At 46.0% G+C, this 16,943-nt stretch overlaps 2 protein-coding genes across 2 annotated transcripts; one reads left to right on the top strand and one right to left on the bottom strand.

Annotated features, from left to right (window-relative positions):
- Positions 1-470: 470 nt before the first annotated feature.
- On the top strand, positions 471-4,965 carry LOC125514646 (DNA-binding protein BIN4). The gene is made up of 11 exons (XM_048679985.1): positions 471-956; positions 1,501-1,596; positions 1,759-1,942; positions 2,041-2,108; positions 2,304-2,354; positions 2,839-2,956; positions 3,121-3,167; positions 3,247-3,273; positions 3,440-3,515; positions 3,756-3,898; positions 4,533-4,965. The coding sequence occupies exons 1-11, from the start codon at positions 912-914 to the stop codon at positions 4,617-4,619; spliced, it is 942 nt and encodes a 313-aa protein (XP_048535942.1). The 5' UTR covers positions 471-911; the 3' UTR covers positions 4,620-4,965.
- A 949-nt stretch (positions 4,966-5,914) lies between these two features.
- On the bottom strand, positions 5,915-6,617 carry LOC125516083 (histone H2A-like). The gene has a single exon (XM_048681569.1). It carries the CDS (start codon positions 6,512-6,514, stop codon positions 6,047-6,049), a length of 468 nt encoding a protein of 155 aa, XP_048537526.1. The 5' UTR covers positions 6,515-6,617; the 3' UTR covers positions 5,915-6,046.
- Between the last annotated feature and the right edge of the window lie 10,326 nt (positions 6,618-16,943).

Below are 16,943 nucleotides of genomic sequence, written 5' to 3'. Positions count from 1 at the left end.
AACTCAGCACCAACCCCATCATCACATAGGACGATGTTGACTTTCTCCGTCCTGGGAATTGAAACGGTTAGGTATCATCACTAGCACGTAGAATTGCCAGAAATGGAAGATGCAGACGTTCAACCGAAACCCAATCACCTTCGATTTGGCCACAACAAGGCCGAGAGGAAGAAAAGGAGACATCACACAATGCACAGTGATTTATATAAAAATAACAAAGATGTTTATTTCCTGTCATAAGTATGTTTTCTGCTTCATAATAATTTAGAAAGCTTTCCAGGAACTCCATAGAGTGTTTCGGGGATTTTTTTTATTAAGATGTTTTGGAGGAAAACCTTTTCAGCGAAACATTTAAACCGGGTTGGTCTCGGGCTGGTATTTTTCCTGGGTCACACAGCCCGAACTGGAATAAATTTGGGCCGCGCAAAGTTCGCGCCGCACTCGGCTCAGCCTGCTTAGGCCATCCTAAGTTCCTAACCCGGCCGCAGGCCGCAGTCTCTCTCCCCGACGCCTCTCTCTCCTTCCCCAAATCGCCACCGCCGCCGACTCCCAGCACCGCGGCAGCCTCCGGCGATCTCCCGCGCCGCCGCGTACCAGCGCCTCTCCGCCTCGCCTCTCTCCTCAAGCCCCCCTGCCGCCGCGAAATCCTCCGAGCCGACACCCTTCTCCCCAACCTTCCACGACGGCGGCGGCGGCGTGATTTGGTCGGAGCCCCAGCGTCTAGTAGCAGAAGCTCCGCCTCGAACGGCAAAGGGCTCGGCCGCACGGTGGAAGCAGGGCTTCCGCTTCGTTCCCGACGGCACAGCCCCCTAAATCCTGCGCCTAAACCTTCCAAATCTCGGGTGGGCCTAGAGTTTGTTCGGAGTGTCACTTGCCGTTCCCCTAATCAGCCGGAGGCGGCGGCGGTAGGAATGTCGGACGAAGATGGTGACCCCGACTGGCTTACTGCCTTCAAGGTATCCATCTCACCTTCCCTACTCAAACTTCTGCCTCAAATCCTCCCCGTTAAGATGGCGACTCCGACTGGCTTACTGCTGCGAATGAGTTTTTTGTCTTTAGGGGAACAGCCTGCACGTAGATTTGTTGCAGAATATATTTATGGGCTGGGTGCGTACACGGATTAGTGCCGCTTTGCTGCTTACTGTGTTGATGTATGTGCCCGTTGCGCCGGTGCAGATTTGAGTTAGGAATTGAGCCCTACAGCAAATCCTTAGAACAGCTTGTGCTGTGTTGCAGACGGCCACCATTTCTAGCATATGTTATTCTCCTCTTATCCTGCCCTGTCGCCGATTCATATAACTGATGCTATCTTTCATCTTGGTGGCAGTCGGCTTTGGGGAAAGCCAGTATGTTGTTCTTGATCTACTTTGGCTTTCCGTTATTGTGTCGCGTTCTTGCCAAGACCAATGTTCTATATAAGTGGATAGCGCTTGTTTCGCAATTACATTGTTGTTAGTCACGGCTACACACATATGAATGGCACTTCTCTTTTGGATACAGGCACCAAGTACTGCACCGGTGATGCTTTCTTCTGATTCCGATTGTTCTCGTGGAAATAGCCCTACAAGAACTGCTCCATCTAATCAAGAAGAAAAGGTACCTTATCTTTAGGCTTTTCTAACTTGTTTGGTTGGTGTTGAGGATCAGTAGCTATAACTTCAATGCATGTACTAGGATTTTGAGGGAACATGTACCAGTTGCAAGCACCTGTTTTCATAACTTTATCGTTAATATCTATACCAAAATCTCTTCGTATAGGCTCCGAGGAAGAAGTTGATGCTCTCATCTGATTCGGAAGCTTCTCCTGGAAACAGCCCTTCAAGGGCTGGTGACGCTGATGAAGAAGAGGACTCACTTGCCAATACCAGGAAAAAAGATGGTCTGCAATCTAAGGGTAAAAAAACAAATGTTGCTGTAAGAAAAGTTCCTGCGAAAAGAGACGGTAAGACTAATGAGAAGGCTCCCATTCTAGTTAGTGACTTAGAATATTCCAGACTTCCAGTGACGTGTAATTACTGTTTCATGGTCAAACAAACATAGATACCTTGGAACAACCCGAAGATGAAGCTAACGAGGAAAAGATGCAGGACAAGCTTGTGGATAATTCTGTAAGATACCCCCCGCCTCCCCTTGCACGTCTTCCTATGTGTTTAACTTCATAACACTGATTATGCGTTAAATTGTACTTGTCAAGCTCCAGCTGATTCCTACCAAGTGTTGTGGTATTCTGTGCTGTGGTTTGTTATTTCTGTAAATAGTGATAGACCCCAGTTTTTTTACAGAATATACATTCTGAATTTCAGGTCTCCCAGAGGTTGCCATTGACCATTGCTGATAAAGTTCAACGTTCAAAGGTATGATAAGTTCTAATGGCCACACTAGTACTGCTTAATTGCAAAGATTTTTCATCATAAAAAGTTCAATGTCTGCAACCAGCAGTCTGAAGTACCATGAACATCCATCTTGTTATGTGGCTTGTATTTTCTTTGTGAGAAAGCTGTCTAATTAGCATCCAGGGAATTAAAGAGAAACATATGTTACAATCAATAGAAGAGCAATCATGATTATGAGATTTTGCCAGACTTTGATGTTTCTCTATGCTACATGTACTTGTCCCCTGACAGGACGTAATAGGAGTTTGCGTAAGTACTGGTTATGAAAATTAGTCGTGAAAACAGACAAATATGTGTAATGTGTGTTAAATTGGAATATATTGACATCTTGCCTTTTGGAATATATGGATTGCCTGGAAGAGATTATTACACAATCTCTAGAGTAGCGCATACCTTGACTTTGTTATTAGTACTCCCTCAAGCTTATAATCATCTTTTATTCTAGGCATTGGTTGAATGTGATGGTGACTCGATAGACTTGAGCGGAGATATTGGAGCTGTCGGCAGGATAGTAATTTCAAATGGTCCGACTGGAAATCATGATTTGTTACTGGACCTGAAAGGTACTGCCAGGTTACTTTCATTATTGTGTAAACATGTATGTACTTTATTTGATTTCCGTTTTTCATTAATTTTATCTGTATTAACAGATGAGTTATTTGAAAACTGCTTCTCCTTGCAATGTTCCAAACGATTTAATATCTTCTTTCTTGTTGTGCTCATACAGGAACTGTGTACAAATCAACTATAGTGCCATCCAGGACATTTTGTGTTGTAAGTTACATCCAAATTTGAGTGCAGTTGTGCTTTTAGGTATGTTTCTTATTCCTCTGTGCATTCTCTTTTCTTTCAGGTCAGCGTGGGACAAACAGAAGCAAAGGTTTGTCGACCATAACATGAGTTATATATGTGTATTTAACTTCTCCGTGGAACCAACACTTCTATCACCTAAAGCCCCATTTTCACTAGTAAATTTGACGATGTATTAGTTGCATTCTGTTTCAATGGATGCAACTGCCTACTTCAATTCTCCTCTTCCTTTGTAGATTGAGGCTATCATGAATGACTTCATTCAGTTGGAACCTCACTCCAATTTATTTGAATCAGAGACTATGATGGAAGGTTAGTCTTTTGTCTTGCTGGGCTATCTGCTGTCAGTTGTAATCAGCAGACAACAGTTTGTTGCTATTGAATTTCTTGTGTTAACATCTTAAGTTCTTAACTAGTTGGGAGAAGTCTTCATCCAAGCTATTTTTGCAATTATGGTCTTAGTGTGAAATTGTGTACCTATTGACCTATTGTTATGAGACATTGCCTGCTAAAAATAGTTGTTTTTCTCACAATCGGTATCCTCTATTATAGGTACCCTTGATGGATTCACATTTGATTCAGATGGAGAGGGTGATAGGCTTCATGAACTTAACGCTTCTCAGAATGATCCAAACAATGAGAGTGAAGATCAACCTAAGGGGAAAACCAAAAGGAAAGCAGCCGTGAAGCCAGCGGTGTGGTTTCTTGCCTCTCTTTTTGTTGATCTGCAGTTTTTTAATTTCTTTGGATTGATCCATTGTATTCAGATACTTACATGTCCCTAGTGTTGAACTGTTTATTACACACGTTAATGCAAAGCATGAACATCATCGGTTACTTCAGCATATTTCCAACTTCTCAGACCCCATTTGAGCTTAGGAGCATAGCTGTGTTGTCTGGGTTTTAATTGCGTAACCAGGTACTTGACCATTGGAAGTGTTGCCTTGTGGAAATTATATACACTGCATCTTGTTTGCCAAAAAATAAACATTTCAACTTTTGATGGACATTTAAGGACTTACGTTTTGTAGTACTTGCTCATATCCTGTTGTCATGCCCTTTATTGCATTCACCATGACCGACTGACTTCTTTCTTTGCTTGGCATTTCCATGCCCTATATCGAGTAGTTAAGACCATAGCAACACATCCAAAAGTTTTCTCGAGCTGTGTATCTCTGAAGCCTTGATGGCTGATGAGTAGCTCTGCCAGACCATGTTAGTCATTAACAAGCAAGTATCATGGAAGTATGAAAGACTACTACTCTGTTACCACATCGCAATGTCATCGAGTTTCTGATGGCAAACTTGAAATATTTTTTGTGGTAATAGGCTAAGGGACAGAAGAAGGCAAAGGTTGCTAAGAAGGGAACAAGGAAAACCCAAACAACAAAGAGAGCGAAGAAGGCAAAGAAATAGTTACTTGCCGAAGAACTGGGGTATTCACTCTGAACTAGTTTGTGAAATAGCAAGGGTGAGGATTCACTCTGAACTGACACAACGAAGCGATGCCCTATAACTGATCCAGGTTTGGATATAGAGTAGCTATTGCTGAGCCCACATGTTATGTGATCTGGGCTTATTGGTGTGCCATGTTGTACTTTTTTAGGAAGACAAGGGGAAACACAGTGTTGTAATGCTAATATCATATACTCTGTACTGGTAGTTAGCCAATTCAGTGTCTGAGAAATCAAACACTTGATATTTGTTTGTAATAAGAAGATGAGCCTTATATGCATGTGCAATGAGAGGTTGTACACTGTGATCCCGTTGTATTCAAATGTAACATGCAGCTGTGTGATCGGAGCAGGAAAATAGAATTCTGAATGTTTATAGCTTGCGGACGTCATTTCAGTGGACACTTCATATATGCTTTTGTGCTTTAAGACGCAATTGAATTGTCCACACGTCTGCTGACTGAAACTGGAACAAACGTAGGGTGCCCCGTGAAACTGTGATGAAGAAAGGCGCAATAGTGCATTGCGTGACCATCATCGGTTTAGTCTTTTTGGCTGAATCGATTTTGGAAGGCATGCTCTGTCCAGGAACCAGAAGTAACTTCAGAATTGAAATAGAGCAGCCGTGTCAGATTAGAGTCTTTGGATTAAAAACATAAACTTGTAATGCATGTGTTATGATTTGTAGCTTGCCTGCAGCTCCCGGCGTGCATCTTTGCTGGGCTTAGCACAAACGTGCACAATATACCAAAGCATCTTCCGTTCTTTCATCTTTTTTTTAGACAATTCCGTTCTTTCATCTGCCATTTATGCAGCTATCCGTCCAGAAATTGGTTGCGCAGCCCACCACGACGTAGGATCTAGAAGCTCCAAACAACACAGATGGCGGGAACGCGAGGACAAGGTTTTCAGTCGCCCGCCAAACTCCCAAAACTGAATCCAAAACGAGTGGGAAATTTCGCCGCCAACACGAAATTTCGTCCAAAATTTTTGGCTGCTGTACGAAACTCGAGCGGGAAAATGGCTATTATGAAATTTTGCGATAATTGTTAAACAAGTGCTATTACGAAATTTGAGCGGGAAATCCGATAGCCAAATATTTCAAACACCCGCCAAGGAGGTCGATTCCCACCTACCTTCGCAACTGACCGCCCAAGCCCCTGGATCTGGATGAAATTCACAGGACATGAATGGCAAACCCACGCCTACAGATGCAAATCTGAGCATAGGGACAACAATGGGCAAACGAACAAAACATCAAAGCAACTCATTGTTCCATTGAATTCACAGATCAGAAGATACAACGACACAACAAGAACACTCTGCTTCGAGCTGAAGCACACCCATACATCCATCCCAGCTACTCCGACATAACTAAGCAATGGTCACCTACGCCTTCTTGGGGGACTTGGCGGTCTTCTTGGGCGACTTGGGCTCCTTGGGGGACTTCTCGGCGGTCTTCTTGGGGAGCAGCACCGGGTTGATGTTGGGGATCACGCCGCCGTGGGCGATGGTGACGCCGGCGAGCAGCCTGCCGAGCTCCTGGTCGTTCCTGACGGCGAGCAGCAGGTGGCGGGGGATGATGCGGCTCTTCTTGTTGTCCTTGGCGGCGTTGCCCGCGAGCTCCAGCAGCTCGGCGGCGAGGTACTCGAGGACGGCCGCGAGGTAGACGGGGGCGCCGGAGCCGACGCGCTGCGCGTAGCGGCCCTTCTTGAGGAAGCGCCCGATGCGGCTGACGGGGAACTGGAGCCCGGCCTTGACGGACCGCGACACGGACTTCTTCCTGGGGCCGCCCGCCTTGCGCCCGGCCGCGCCCTTCTTCCCCTTCCCGGTGGCTACGGTGGCTGAGGCGTCCATGGCGAGCTGCTGTGCTGGTGGTGAGGAGAGGATTCGGGGAGTGGACAGATGTGTGGGGATTGCTTGGCTGGAGATTGCCGGGTGGGTTGATGGAGGAGGAGACGAGGGGCGGAGTATTTATACAGGAGGGGGAGGGCAAGGAAGAGGGGGGTGGGCCCGTCGATCCGCGTGAACGGGCAATGGGCGGCTGGATCGGCGGCTCGATGGACGGCTGTGATGCCAGGCAGCAGGAGAAACAGACATGTGACAGAGCTATGCGCGAGCGCGCGACACGCAGATGTTCGAATATTGGCGTAGTTTCATGGACGATGATTGTTCCCTAAATAAGTAAATATACAACGATGGTCTATGTAGTGAAAATGTTTAAAATCTGACAACCAGATTTACCATGTGAAAATAGATAAAAAAATGTCATATTTGTGTGTAGGATTTGCCAAGTTTTTATGGTGAAAATTGCCATGTAGCGTAAATATCCGATGTACTTGAGGGTGTCATGTTTTTAGCCCTAAAAATCTGACTTCATATTTATATTGAAGTCCATGTGTAAGTGAAATATGATCAAATAGTAGTTTAACACAAGAGAAACTTAACTTCAAGTTAGGTACCTAGCCGGACATAGGCCAATTAGATCTAAGTTGGCTATATTGTACTCCCTCCGTCCGGAAATACTTGTCATCAAGATGAATAAAAGGGAATGTATTTAGATGTATTTTAGTTCTAGATACACCCCTTTTTATCCATTTCGATGACAGGTATTTCCGGACGGAGGGAGTAGAAGAGAGAGGCGACCAATGAGCGAAGCCACAATCTTCACCTCCTGTTGGTGAGGTCATGGACCCTAGCCACCTTCGGTTGTCGATTCGGTGGTTAGATGGGGGGTGTCCCGATCCTCGGCCACTAGCGCATATATATGGTAGTTCCAGTTTCTGATGGCGTCAGTGTGGTGGAGGCTTCGATGCCGACTTCGAATGATGGATATGCTGCCCACCCTCCTCCTCGACGTAGCCACTAGTGGTGTTGGTTTGTGGGTGGCGTTTGTTAGAATACAACTTGTATTAGGATTATGACTCATACTCGGTTTGTAATAAGGCAGGGTCAAGTGCGGCTTAGCTCTTATATATACTTCTTATACCGGCACAATATTGCATCAACAATTATTCAATACAATTGTACATGGTATCAAACTTTCGATCCTAGGGTATGACTAACCCGCCAGCCCCGCCACCGCCACCGTCATCCGGCTACTTCGAGCGGCGCGCCGCCATCGTCGCCGCCAAGGTCGCCGCAGCCACGACCTCCTCCGCCTCTACCTCTACTATAGCTCTACCTCCACCAATACCCCCTTCCATCTTCTTCACCGACATCATCTTCGATATTAGCCCCTACATCCCCGTAACCCTAGACCTCGCTGCTCACAACTACTACCATTGGTGTCGCCTTTTCGACGTCCACCTTGGGCGATGCAATCTCTGCTCTCACACTGTCGACGACTCTCTTCCTCAACTTCATGATCCGCAATGGGTCAAGGATGATCTCGCCATTATTCAATGGATCTACATGCGAGTCTTCATAGAGATCTTCAATCTCATCCACTGTGACGGTGCCTCCGCCGTCAATCTATGGGCGTCCCTTCGTCAGTTCTTCTAGGACAACGTTGACGCTCGCGCCAACAATCTCCACACCGAGCTTTGGAATACGGTGCAAGGTGATTCACCAGTCGGCGTCTACTGTCAACGCCTCAAGGCGATCGCGGATGAACTCCGCGAATTTGGTGATCCGATCGACGATCGCCAGTTCATCAACGTCCTCCTCGTTGGCCTCAGCGAGTGGTTTGAGAAGCAGTGAAGACATGAGGACGGGAGTCCTTCGTAGTTAGGGCACGATCGGCCCTAGGTCACCACAGTTCTGCATGGCACCCACTCCTGCTCCGCCCCCGACTCCACCAACTGCACCACCACCGCCCCGGCTTCATCAACTGCACCACCACCACCGCCCAGATGGCGCCCATCTCTTGATCCATGGACAGGGCTAGTCCAGGCATGGCCTATGCCTTGGTCCGCCCCTACGCCATATGGTGCCCCGCCTGCCTATACCGGTGGCTGGCAGCCCGGTGCTCGCCCTCACACCGGCGCGCCTGTCCTCGCGTCTCGACAGTCGATGGCTGCGTACCACGTTGCTCCCTCCTACGCGCCACTGATCTACAACACCAGTCCTTATGGATCCTATGTCGCTCCATCGTCCCCCTACATGCAGCAGTACAATGATGGTGTCTCTCTCTTTACGCCGATGTCGGCCCTATTGCCTACGCCACCACACCCACAAGCTCCGATGACTACATCGACCTCTACTTCGACTCCGAGCTGGGACCAAGCTGCTTTTCTACAAGCCATGAACAACTTTGCTGCACAAGGGAACTCAGGTACGGATTAGATTTTCGATTCTGGTGCTTCTCGTCATATGTCTGCATCGAGTAATTTGCTTTCTTCTTGCACACCTTCGTCTTTTCCCTCTATTACTCTCGGTGATGGATCTTCTATTCCTATTTACTGTGTCGATCAGGCTCAAATCCAATCTCCAATTAAACCTTTGCTTCTTCGTGATGTTCTTGTAGCTCTTGCTCTTATTAAATATCTGATTTCTGTTCGCCAAATCACCACTGGTAATCATGTTTTCGTTGAGTTTTGACCCCTTTGGTTTGTCTGTGAAGGACTACCCGACCAAAGCCGAGATCGCTCGATTCAATAGCTCTGGTGATTTATATTCTCTCCATGGTGCTCCAGTCGCTGCTCCTCCAACATCTATGGTGGCATATGTTGATCTGTGGCACCAACGTCTCGCCCATCCCAATAAAAATGTGTTATCCACACTTCTTAGTGAATTTTCAATACCTTGTAATCGAGACTCTCATAATTCTTCTATGTGTCAGTCATGTCAATTGGGCAAACATGTTCGCCTTCCCTTAGTTCCTCTCAATCCTCTAGTACTTTTCCTTTTGAATTACTTCATTGTGATCTCTGGACATCACCCATAGAAAGTGTATCTAGTTTTAAGTATTATCTCATGATTCTTGATGATTTTACTCATTATGTTTGGACTTTTCCTTTATGCAACAAATCCGACGTTCATAATATATTTCTTAACTTTCAGCGCTATGTCTCGGTCCACTTTTTCCTCCCTATAAGATTCATCCAATGTGATAATGGTCGTGAATTTGACAACTTTAAAAATTGAAATTTCTTTCTACAATATGGAATTCTCTTGCGCTTCTACTGCCCTTATACCTCCCCTCAAAACGGCAAAGCCGAGCATTCTCTTCGTACTCTTAATGACATCATCCGCACTCTGCTTGTTCAATCTTCTATGCCTCCGAAGTTTTGGGCTGAGGCCCTCCACACGACCACATATTTACTCAATATTCGTCCATCCAAAGTTAACCCACAAACTACTCCTTACTTCTCTTTATTTCTATCTCATCCAAATTACTCCGAGGTTCGCGTCTTCGATTGTCTTTGTTTCCCAAACTCCTACTCCACTTCTCCTAACAAACTTCCCCCGTGCTCTACCCCGAGTGTCCATCTAGGTTTTTCTGACGAGCACAAGGGTTATCGACTTTTCGTTGTCTAGATCTTGTTAGTGGTCGTGTTCATGTGTCTCGTCATGTAACATTCACTGAAAACATTTTTCCCTTTTCTGAGCGTCAACAATTAGATCCCAACTCACCCACGCCGTCCACTAGTCCCTCTCGTCGCAATCATCTTCCCTTCTTTCACCCATCGACCTATCCAGCGAAACCAGCCAAATCCTCTATCGCGGTAGCGGATCATGCCGCGACCACTTATGTCATTGATACGTCCATTTTGCATCATGCTTTTATATTGATATTTATTGCATTGTGGGCTGTTATTACACATTATGTCACAATACTTATGCCTATTCTCTCTTATTTTACAAGGTTTACATGAAGAGGGAGAATGCCGGCAGCTGGGATTCTGGGCTGGAAAAGGAGCAAATATTAGAGACCTATTCTGCACAGCTCCAAAAGTCCTGAAACTTCACGGAAGATGTTTTCAGAATATATAAAAAATACTCAGCGGAAGAAACTCACCAGGGGGGCCACACCCTGCCCACGAGGGTGGGGGGGCGCCCTACCCCCGGGCACGCCCCCCTACCTCGTGGGCCCCCTGGTGGCCCTCCGGTGGCCATCTTCTACTATATCAAGTCTTTCGATGGGAAAAAAATAACAAGCCTTCTTCTCGAACGAAACTCCGCCGCCACGAGGCGGAACCAATCTAGGGCTCTGGCGGAGCTGTTCTGCCGGGGAAACTTCCCTCCCGGAGGGGGAAATCATCGCCATCGTCATCACCAACGCTCCTCTCATCGGGAGAGGGCAATCTCCATCAACATCTTCATCAGCATCAACTCCTCTCAAAACCCTAGTTCATCTCTTGTATCCAATTCTTGTCTCCAAGTCCGGGATTGGTGCTAGTAGGTTGCTAGTAGTGTTAATTACTCCTTGTAGTTGATGCTAGTTGGTTTAATTGGTGGAGGATCATATGTTCAGATCCTATATGCATATTAATACCCTCTGATTATGAACATGTTTATGCTTTGTGAGTAGTTACTTTTGTTCCTGGGGACATGGGAGAAGTCTTGCTATTAGTAGTCATGTGAATTTGGTATTCGTTCGATATTTTGATGAGATGTATGTTGTCTCTCCTCTAGTGGTGTTATGTGAACGTCGACTACATGACACTTCACCATTGTTTGGGCCTAGAGGAAGGCATTGGGGAGTAATAAGTAGATGATGGGTTGCTAGAGTGACAGAAGCTTAAACCCTAGTTTATGCGTTGCTTCGTAAGGGGCTGATTTGGATCCATATGTTTCATGCTATGGTTAGGTTTACCTTAATACTTTTGTTGTAGTTGCGGATGCTTGCAATAGAGGTTAATCATAAGTGGGATGCTTGTCTAAGTAAGGCAGTACCCAAGCACAGGTCCACCCACATACCAAATTATCAAAGTACCGAATGCGAATCATATGAGCGTGATGAAAACTAGCTTGACGATATTCCCATGTGTCCTCGGGAGCGCTTTTCTCTATATAAGAGTTTGTCCAGACTTGTCCTTTGCTACAAAAAGGATTGGGCCACCTTGCTGCACCTTATTTACTTTTGTTACTTGTTGCTCGTTACAAATTATCCTTTCACAAAACTATTTGTTACCAGTTGTTTCAGTACCTGCAGAGAATACCTTGCTGGAAACCGCTTATCATTTCCTTCTGCTCCTCGTTAGGTTCGACACTCTTACTTATCGAAAGGACTATGATAGTGTTGGAAATATGCCTTAGAGGCAATAATAAAAGGATTATTATTATATTTCCTTGTTCATGATAATTGTCTTTTATTCATGCTATAATTGTGTTATCCAGAAATTGTAATACATGTGTGAATACATAGACACCAACATGTCCCTAGTAAGCCTCTAGTTGACTAGCTCGTTGATCAACAGATAGTCATGGTTTCCTGACTATGGACATTGGATGTCATTGATAACAAGATCACATCATTAGGAGAATGATGTGATGGACAAGACCCAATCCTAAACATAGCACAAGATCGTATAGTTCGTTTGCTAGAGTTTTTCCAATGTCAAGTATCTTTTCCTTAGACCATGAGATCGTGTAACTCCCGGATACCGTAGGAATGCTTTGGGTGTACCAAACGTCACAACGTAACTAGGTGACTATAAAGGTATACTACGGGTATCTCCGAAAGTGTCTGTTGGGTTGACACGGATCAAGACTGGGATTTGTCACTCCGTATGACGGAGAGGTATCTCCGGGCCCACTCGGTAATGCATCATCATAATGAGCTCAAAGTGACCAAATGTCTGGTCACGGGATCATGCATTACAGTACGAGTAAAGTGACTTGCCGGTAACGAGATTGAACGAGGTATTGGGATACCGACGATCGAGTCTCGGGCAAGTAACGTACCGATTGACAAAGGGAATTGTATACGGGGTTGCTTGAATCCTCGACATCATGGTTCATTCGATGAGATCATCGAGGAGCATGTGGGATCCAACATGGGTATCCAGATCCCGCTGTTGGTTATTGACCGGAGAGCCGTCTCGGTCATGTCTACATGTCTCCCAAACCTGTAGGGTCTACACACTTAAGGTTCGGTGACGCTAGGGTTGTAGAGATATGAATATGCAGTAACCCGAAAGTTGTTCGGAGTCCCGGATGAGATCCTGGATGTCACGAGGAGTTCCGTAATGGTCCGGAGGTGAAGAATTATATATATGAAGTGCAGTTTCGGCCATCGGGAGAGTTTCGGGGGTCACCGGTATTGTACCGGGACCACCGGAAGGGTCCCGGGGTCCCACCGGGTGGGGCCACCCATCCCAGAGGGCCCCATGGGCTGAAGTGGGGAGGGGAACCAGCCCATAGTGGGCTAGTGCGCCCCCTTTGGCCTACCCCATGCGCCTAGGGTTGGGAACCCTAGGGTGGGGGGGGGGCGCCCCACCTGGCTTGGGGGGCACTCCACCCCTTGGCCGCCGCCCCCCCCTAGGAGATCCCATCTCCTAGGGCTGGCGCCCCCCTAGGGGAGCCTATATAAAGGGGGGAGGGAGGGGCAGCCGCACCCTTGACTCTTGGCGCCTCCCTCTCCCCTGCTACACCTCTCCCTCTCGCAGAAGAACGGCGAAGCCCTGCTGCGGTGACTGCTGCATCCACCACCACACCTCGCAGAAGGAGGAGACGTCACGCTGACCGTACGTGTGTTGAACGTGGATGTGTCGTCCGTTCGGCGCTAGGATCTCCGGTGATTTGGATCATGTCGAGTACGACTCCCTCATCCCCGTTCTCTTGAACGCTTACGCTCGCGATCTACAAAGGTATGTAGATGCATCCGATCACTCGTTGCTAGATGAACTCATAGATGGATCTTGGTGAAAACGTAGGAATTTTTTTTGTTTTCTGCAACGTTCCCCAACAGTGGCATCATGAGCTAGGTCTATGCGTAGTTCTCTTTGCACGAGTAGAACACAATTTGTTGTGGGCGTAGATGTTGTCAACTTTCTTGCCGCTACTAGTCTTATTTTGCTTCAGCGGTATTGTGGGATGAAGCGGCCCGGACCAACCTTACACGTACGCTTACGTGAGACCGGTTCCACCGACTGACATGCACTAGTTGCATAAGGTGGCTGGCGGGTGTCTGTCTCTCCCACTTTAGTTGGAGCGGATTCGATGAAAAGGGTCCTTATGAAGGGTAAATAGAAGTTGACAAATCACGTTGTGGCTTTCACGTAGGTAAGAAAACGTTCTTGCTAGAACCCTATTGCAGCCACGTAAAACTTGCAACAACAATTAGAGGACGTCTAACTTGTTTTTGCAGCAAGTGTTTTGTGATGTGATATGGCCAAAGTTGTGATGAATGATATATATGTGATGTATGAGATGTTCATGCAATTGTAATAGGAATCACGACTTGCATGTCGATGATTATGACAACCGGCACGAGCCATAGGAGTTGTCTTTATTTTTTGTATGACCTGCGTGTCATTGAGAAACGCCATGTAAATTACTTTACTTTATTGCTAAACGTGTTAGCCATAGTAGTAGAAGTAATAGTTGGCGAGAAACTTCATGGAGACACGATGATGGAGATCATGATGATGGAGATCATGGTGTCATGCCGGTGACAAGATGATCATGGAGCCCCAAGATGGAGATCAAAGGAGCTATGTGATATTGGCCATATCATGTCACTATTATTATTTGATTGGATGTGATGTTTATCATGTTTTTGCATCTTGTTTACTTAGAACGATGGTAGTAAATAAGATGATCCCTCATAATAATTTCAAGAAAGTGTTCCCCCTAACTGTGCACCGTTGCGACAGTTCGTTGTTTCGAAGCACCACGTGATGATCGGGTGTGATAGATTCCAACGTTCACATACAACGGGTGTAAGACAGATTTACACATGCGAACAGTTAGGTTGACTTGACGAGCCTAGCATGTACAGACATGGCCTCGGAACACAGAAGACCGAAAGGTCGAGCATGAGTCGTATAGAAGATACGATCAACATGAAGATGTTCACCGATGTTGGCTAGTCCGTCTCACGTGATGATCGGACACGACCTAGTTAACTCAGATCATGTTATACTTAGATGACTGGAGGGATGTCTATCTGAGTGGGAGTTCATTGAATAATTTGATTAGATGAACTTAATTATCATGAACTTAGTCTAAAATCTTTACAACATGCATTTTAGATCAAATGGCCAATGTTGTCCTCAACTTCAACGCGTTCCTAGAGAAAACCAAGCTGAAAGACGATGGCAACAACTATACGGACTGGGTCCGGAACCTGAGGATCATCCTCATAGCTGCCAGGAAAGATTATGTCCTACAAGCACCGCTAGGTGAAGCACCTACTCTCCCTGCAGAACAAGACATTATGAACGCTTGGCAGACACGTACCGATGATTACTCCCTCGTTCAGTGCGGCATGCTTTACAGCTTAGAGCCGGGGCTCCAAAAGCGTTTTGAGAGACACAGAGCATATGAGATGTTCGAAGAGCTGAAAATGGTTTTTCAAGCTCATGCCCGGGTCGAGAGATATGAAGTCTTCGACAAGTTCTTCAGCTGTAAGATGGAGGGAAACAGTTATGTCAGTGAGCACATACTCACTATGTCTGGGTTACATAACCGCTTGACTCAGCTGGGAGTTAATCACCCGCATGACGCGGTCATTGACAGAATCCTTCAGTCGCTTCCACCAAGCTACAAGAGCTTTGTGATGAACTTCAATATGCAGGGGATGGAAAAGACCATTCCTGAAGTATTTGCAATGCTGAAATCAGCAGAGGTAGAAGTCAAAAAGGAACATCGAGTGTTGATGGTGAATAAAACCACTAAGTTCAAGAAAGGCAAGGGTAAGAAGAACTTCAAGAAGGACGGCAAGGGAGTTGCCACGCCCGGCAAGCAAGCTGCCGGGAAGAAGCCAAAGAATGGACCCAAGCCTGAGACTGAGTGTTTTTATTGCAAGGGAAGTGGTCACTGGAAGCGGAACTGCCCCAAATACTTAGCGGACAAGAAGGCCGGCATCACGAAAGGTATATGTGATATACATGTAATTGATGTGTACCTTACCAGTACTCGTAGTAGCTCCTGGGTATTTGATACCGGTGCGGTTGCTCACATTTGTAACTCAAAGCAGGAGCTGCGGAATAAGCGGAGACTGGCGAAGGACGAGGTGACGATGCGCGTCGGGAATGGTTCCAAGATCGATGTGATCGCCGTCGGCATGCTACCTCTACATTTACCTACGGGATTAGTTTTAAACCTTAATAATTGTTCTTTAGTGCCAGCTTTGAGCATGAACATTGTATCAGGATCTCGTTTAATTCGAGATGGCTACTCATTTAAATCCGAGAATAATGGTTGTTCTATTTATATGAGAGATATGTTTTATGGTCATGCTCCGATGGTGAATGGTTTATTCTTAATGAATCTCGAGCGTAATGCTACACATATTCATAGTGTGAATACCAAAAGATGTAAGGTTGATAATGATAGTCCCACATACTTGTGGCACTGCCGCCTTGGTCACATAGGTGTCAAACGCATGAAGAAGCTCCATGCAGATGGACTTTTAGAGTCTCTTGATTATGAATCATTTGACACGTGCGAACCATGCCTCATGGGTAAAATGACCAAGACTCCATTCTCAGGAACAATGGAGCGAGCAACCAACTTATTGGAAATCATACATACTGATGTGTGCGGTCCAATGAGTGTTGATGCTCGCGGTGGCTATCGTTATGTTCTCACCCTCACTGATGACATGAGTAGATATGGGTATGTCTATTTAATGAAACACAAGTCTGAGACCTTTGAAAAGTTCAAGGAATTTCAGAGTGAGGTTGAGAATCAACGTGACAGGAAAATCAAGTTCTTGCGATCAGATCGTGGAGGAGAATAATTGAGTCACGAGTTTGACACACACTTAAGAAAATGTGGAATAGTTTCACAACTGACGCCGCCTGGAACACCTCAGCGTAATGGTGTGTCCGAACGTCATAATCGCACTCTATTAGATATGGTGCGATCTATGATGTCTCTTACCGATTTACCGCTATCATTTTGGGGCTATGCTTTAGAGACTGCCGCATTCATTTTAAATAGGGCTCCGTCGAAATCCGTTGAGACGACACCGTATGAATTATGGTTTGGGAAGAAACCTAAGCTGTTGTTTCTAAAAGTTTGGGGATGCGATGATTATGTCAAGAAACTTCAACCTGAAAAGCTCGAACCCAAGTCGGAAAAATGCGTCTTCATAGGATACCCTAAAGAAACTATTGGGTATACCTTCTACCTCGGATCCGAAGGCAAGATCTTTGTTGCCAAGAATGGA

This window comes from Triticum urartu, chromosome 6 (assembly GCF_003073215.2).
Source record: "Triticum urartu cultivar G1812 chromosome 6, Tu2.1, whole genome shotgun sequence".
Taxonomy (NCBI): domain Eukaryota; kingdom Viridiplantae; phylum Streptophyta; class Magnoliopsida; order Poales; family Poaceae; genus Triticum; species Triticum urartu.
This window is presented reverse-complemented; position numbering and strand designations above follow the sequence as displayed.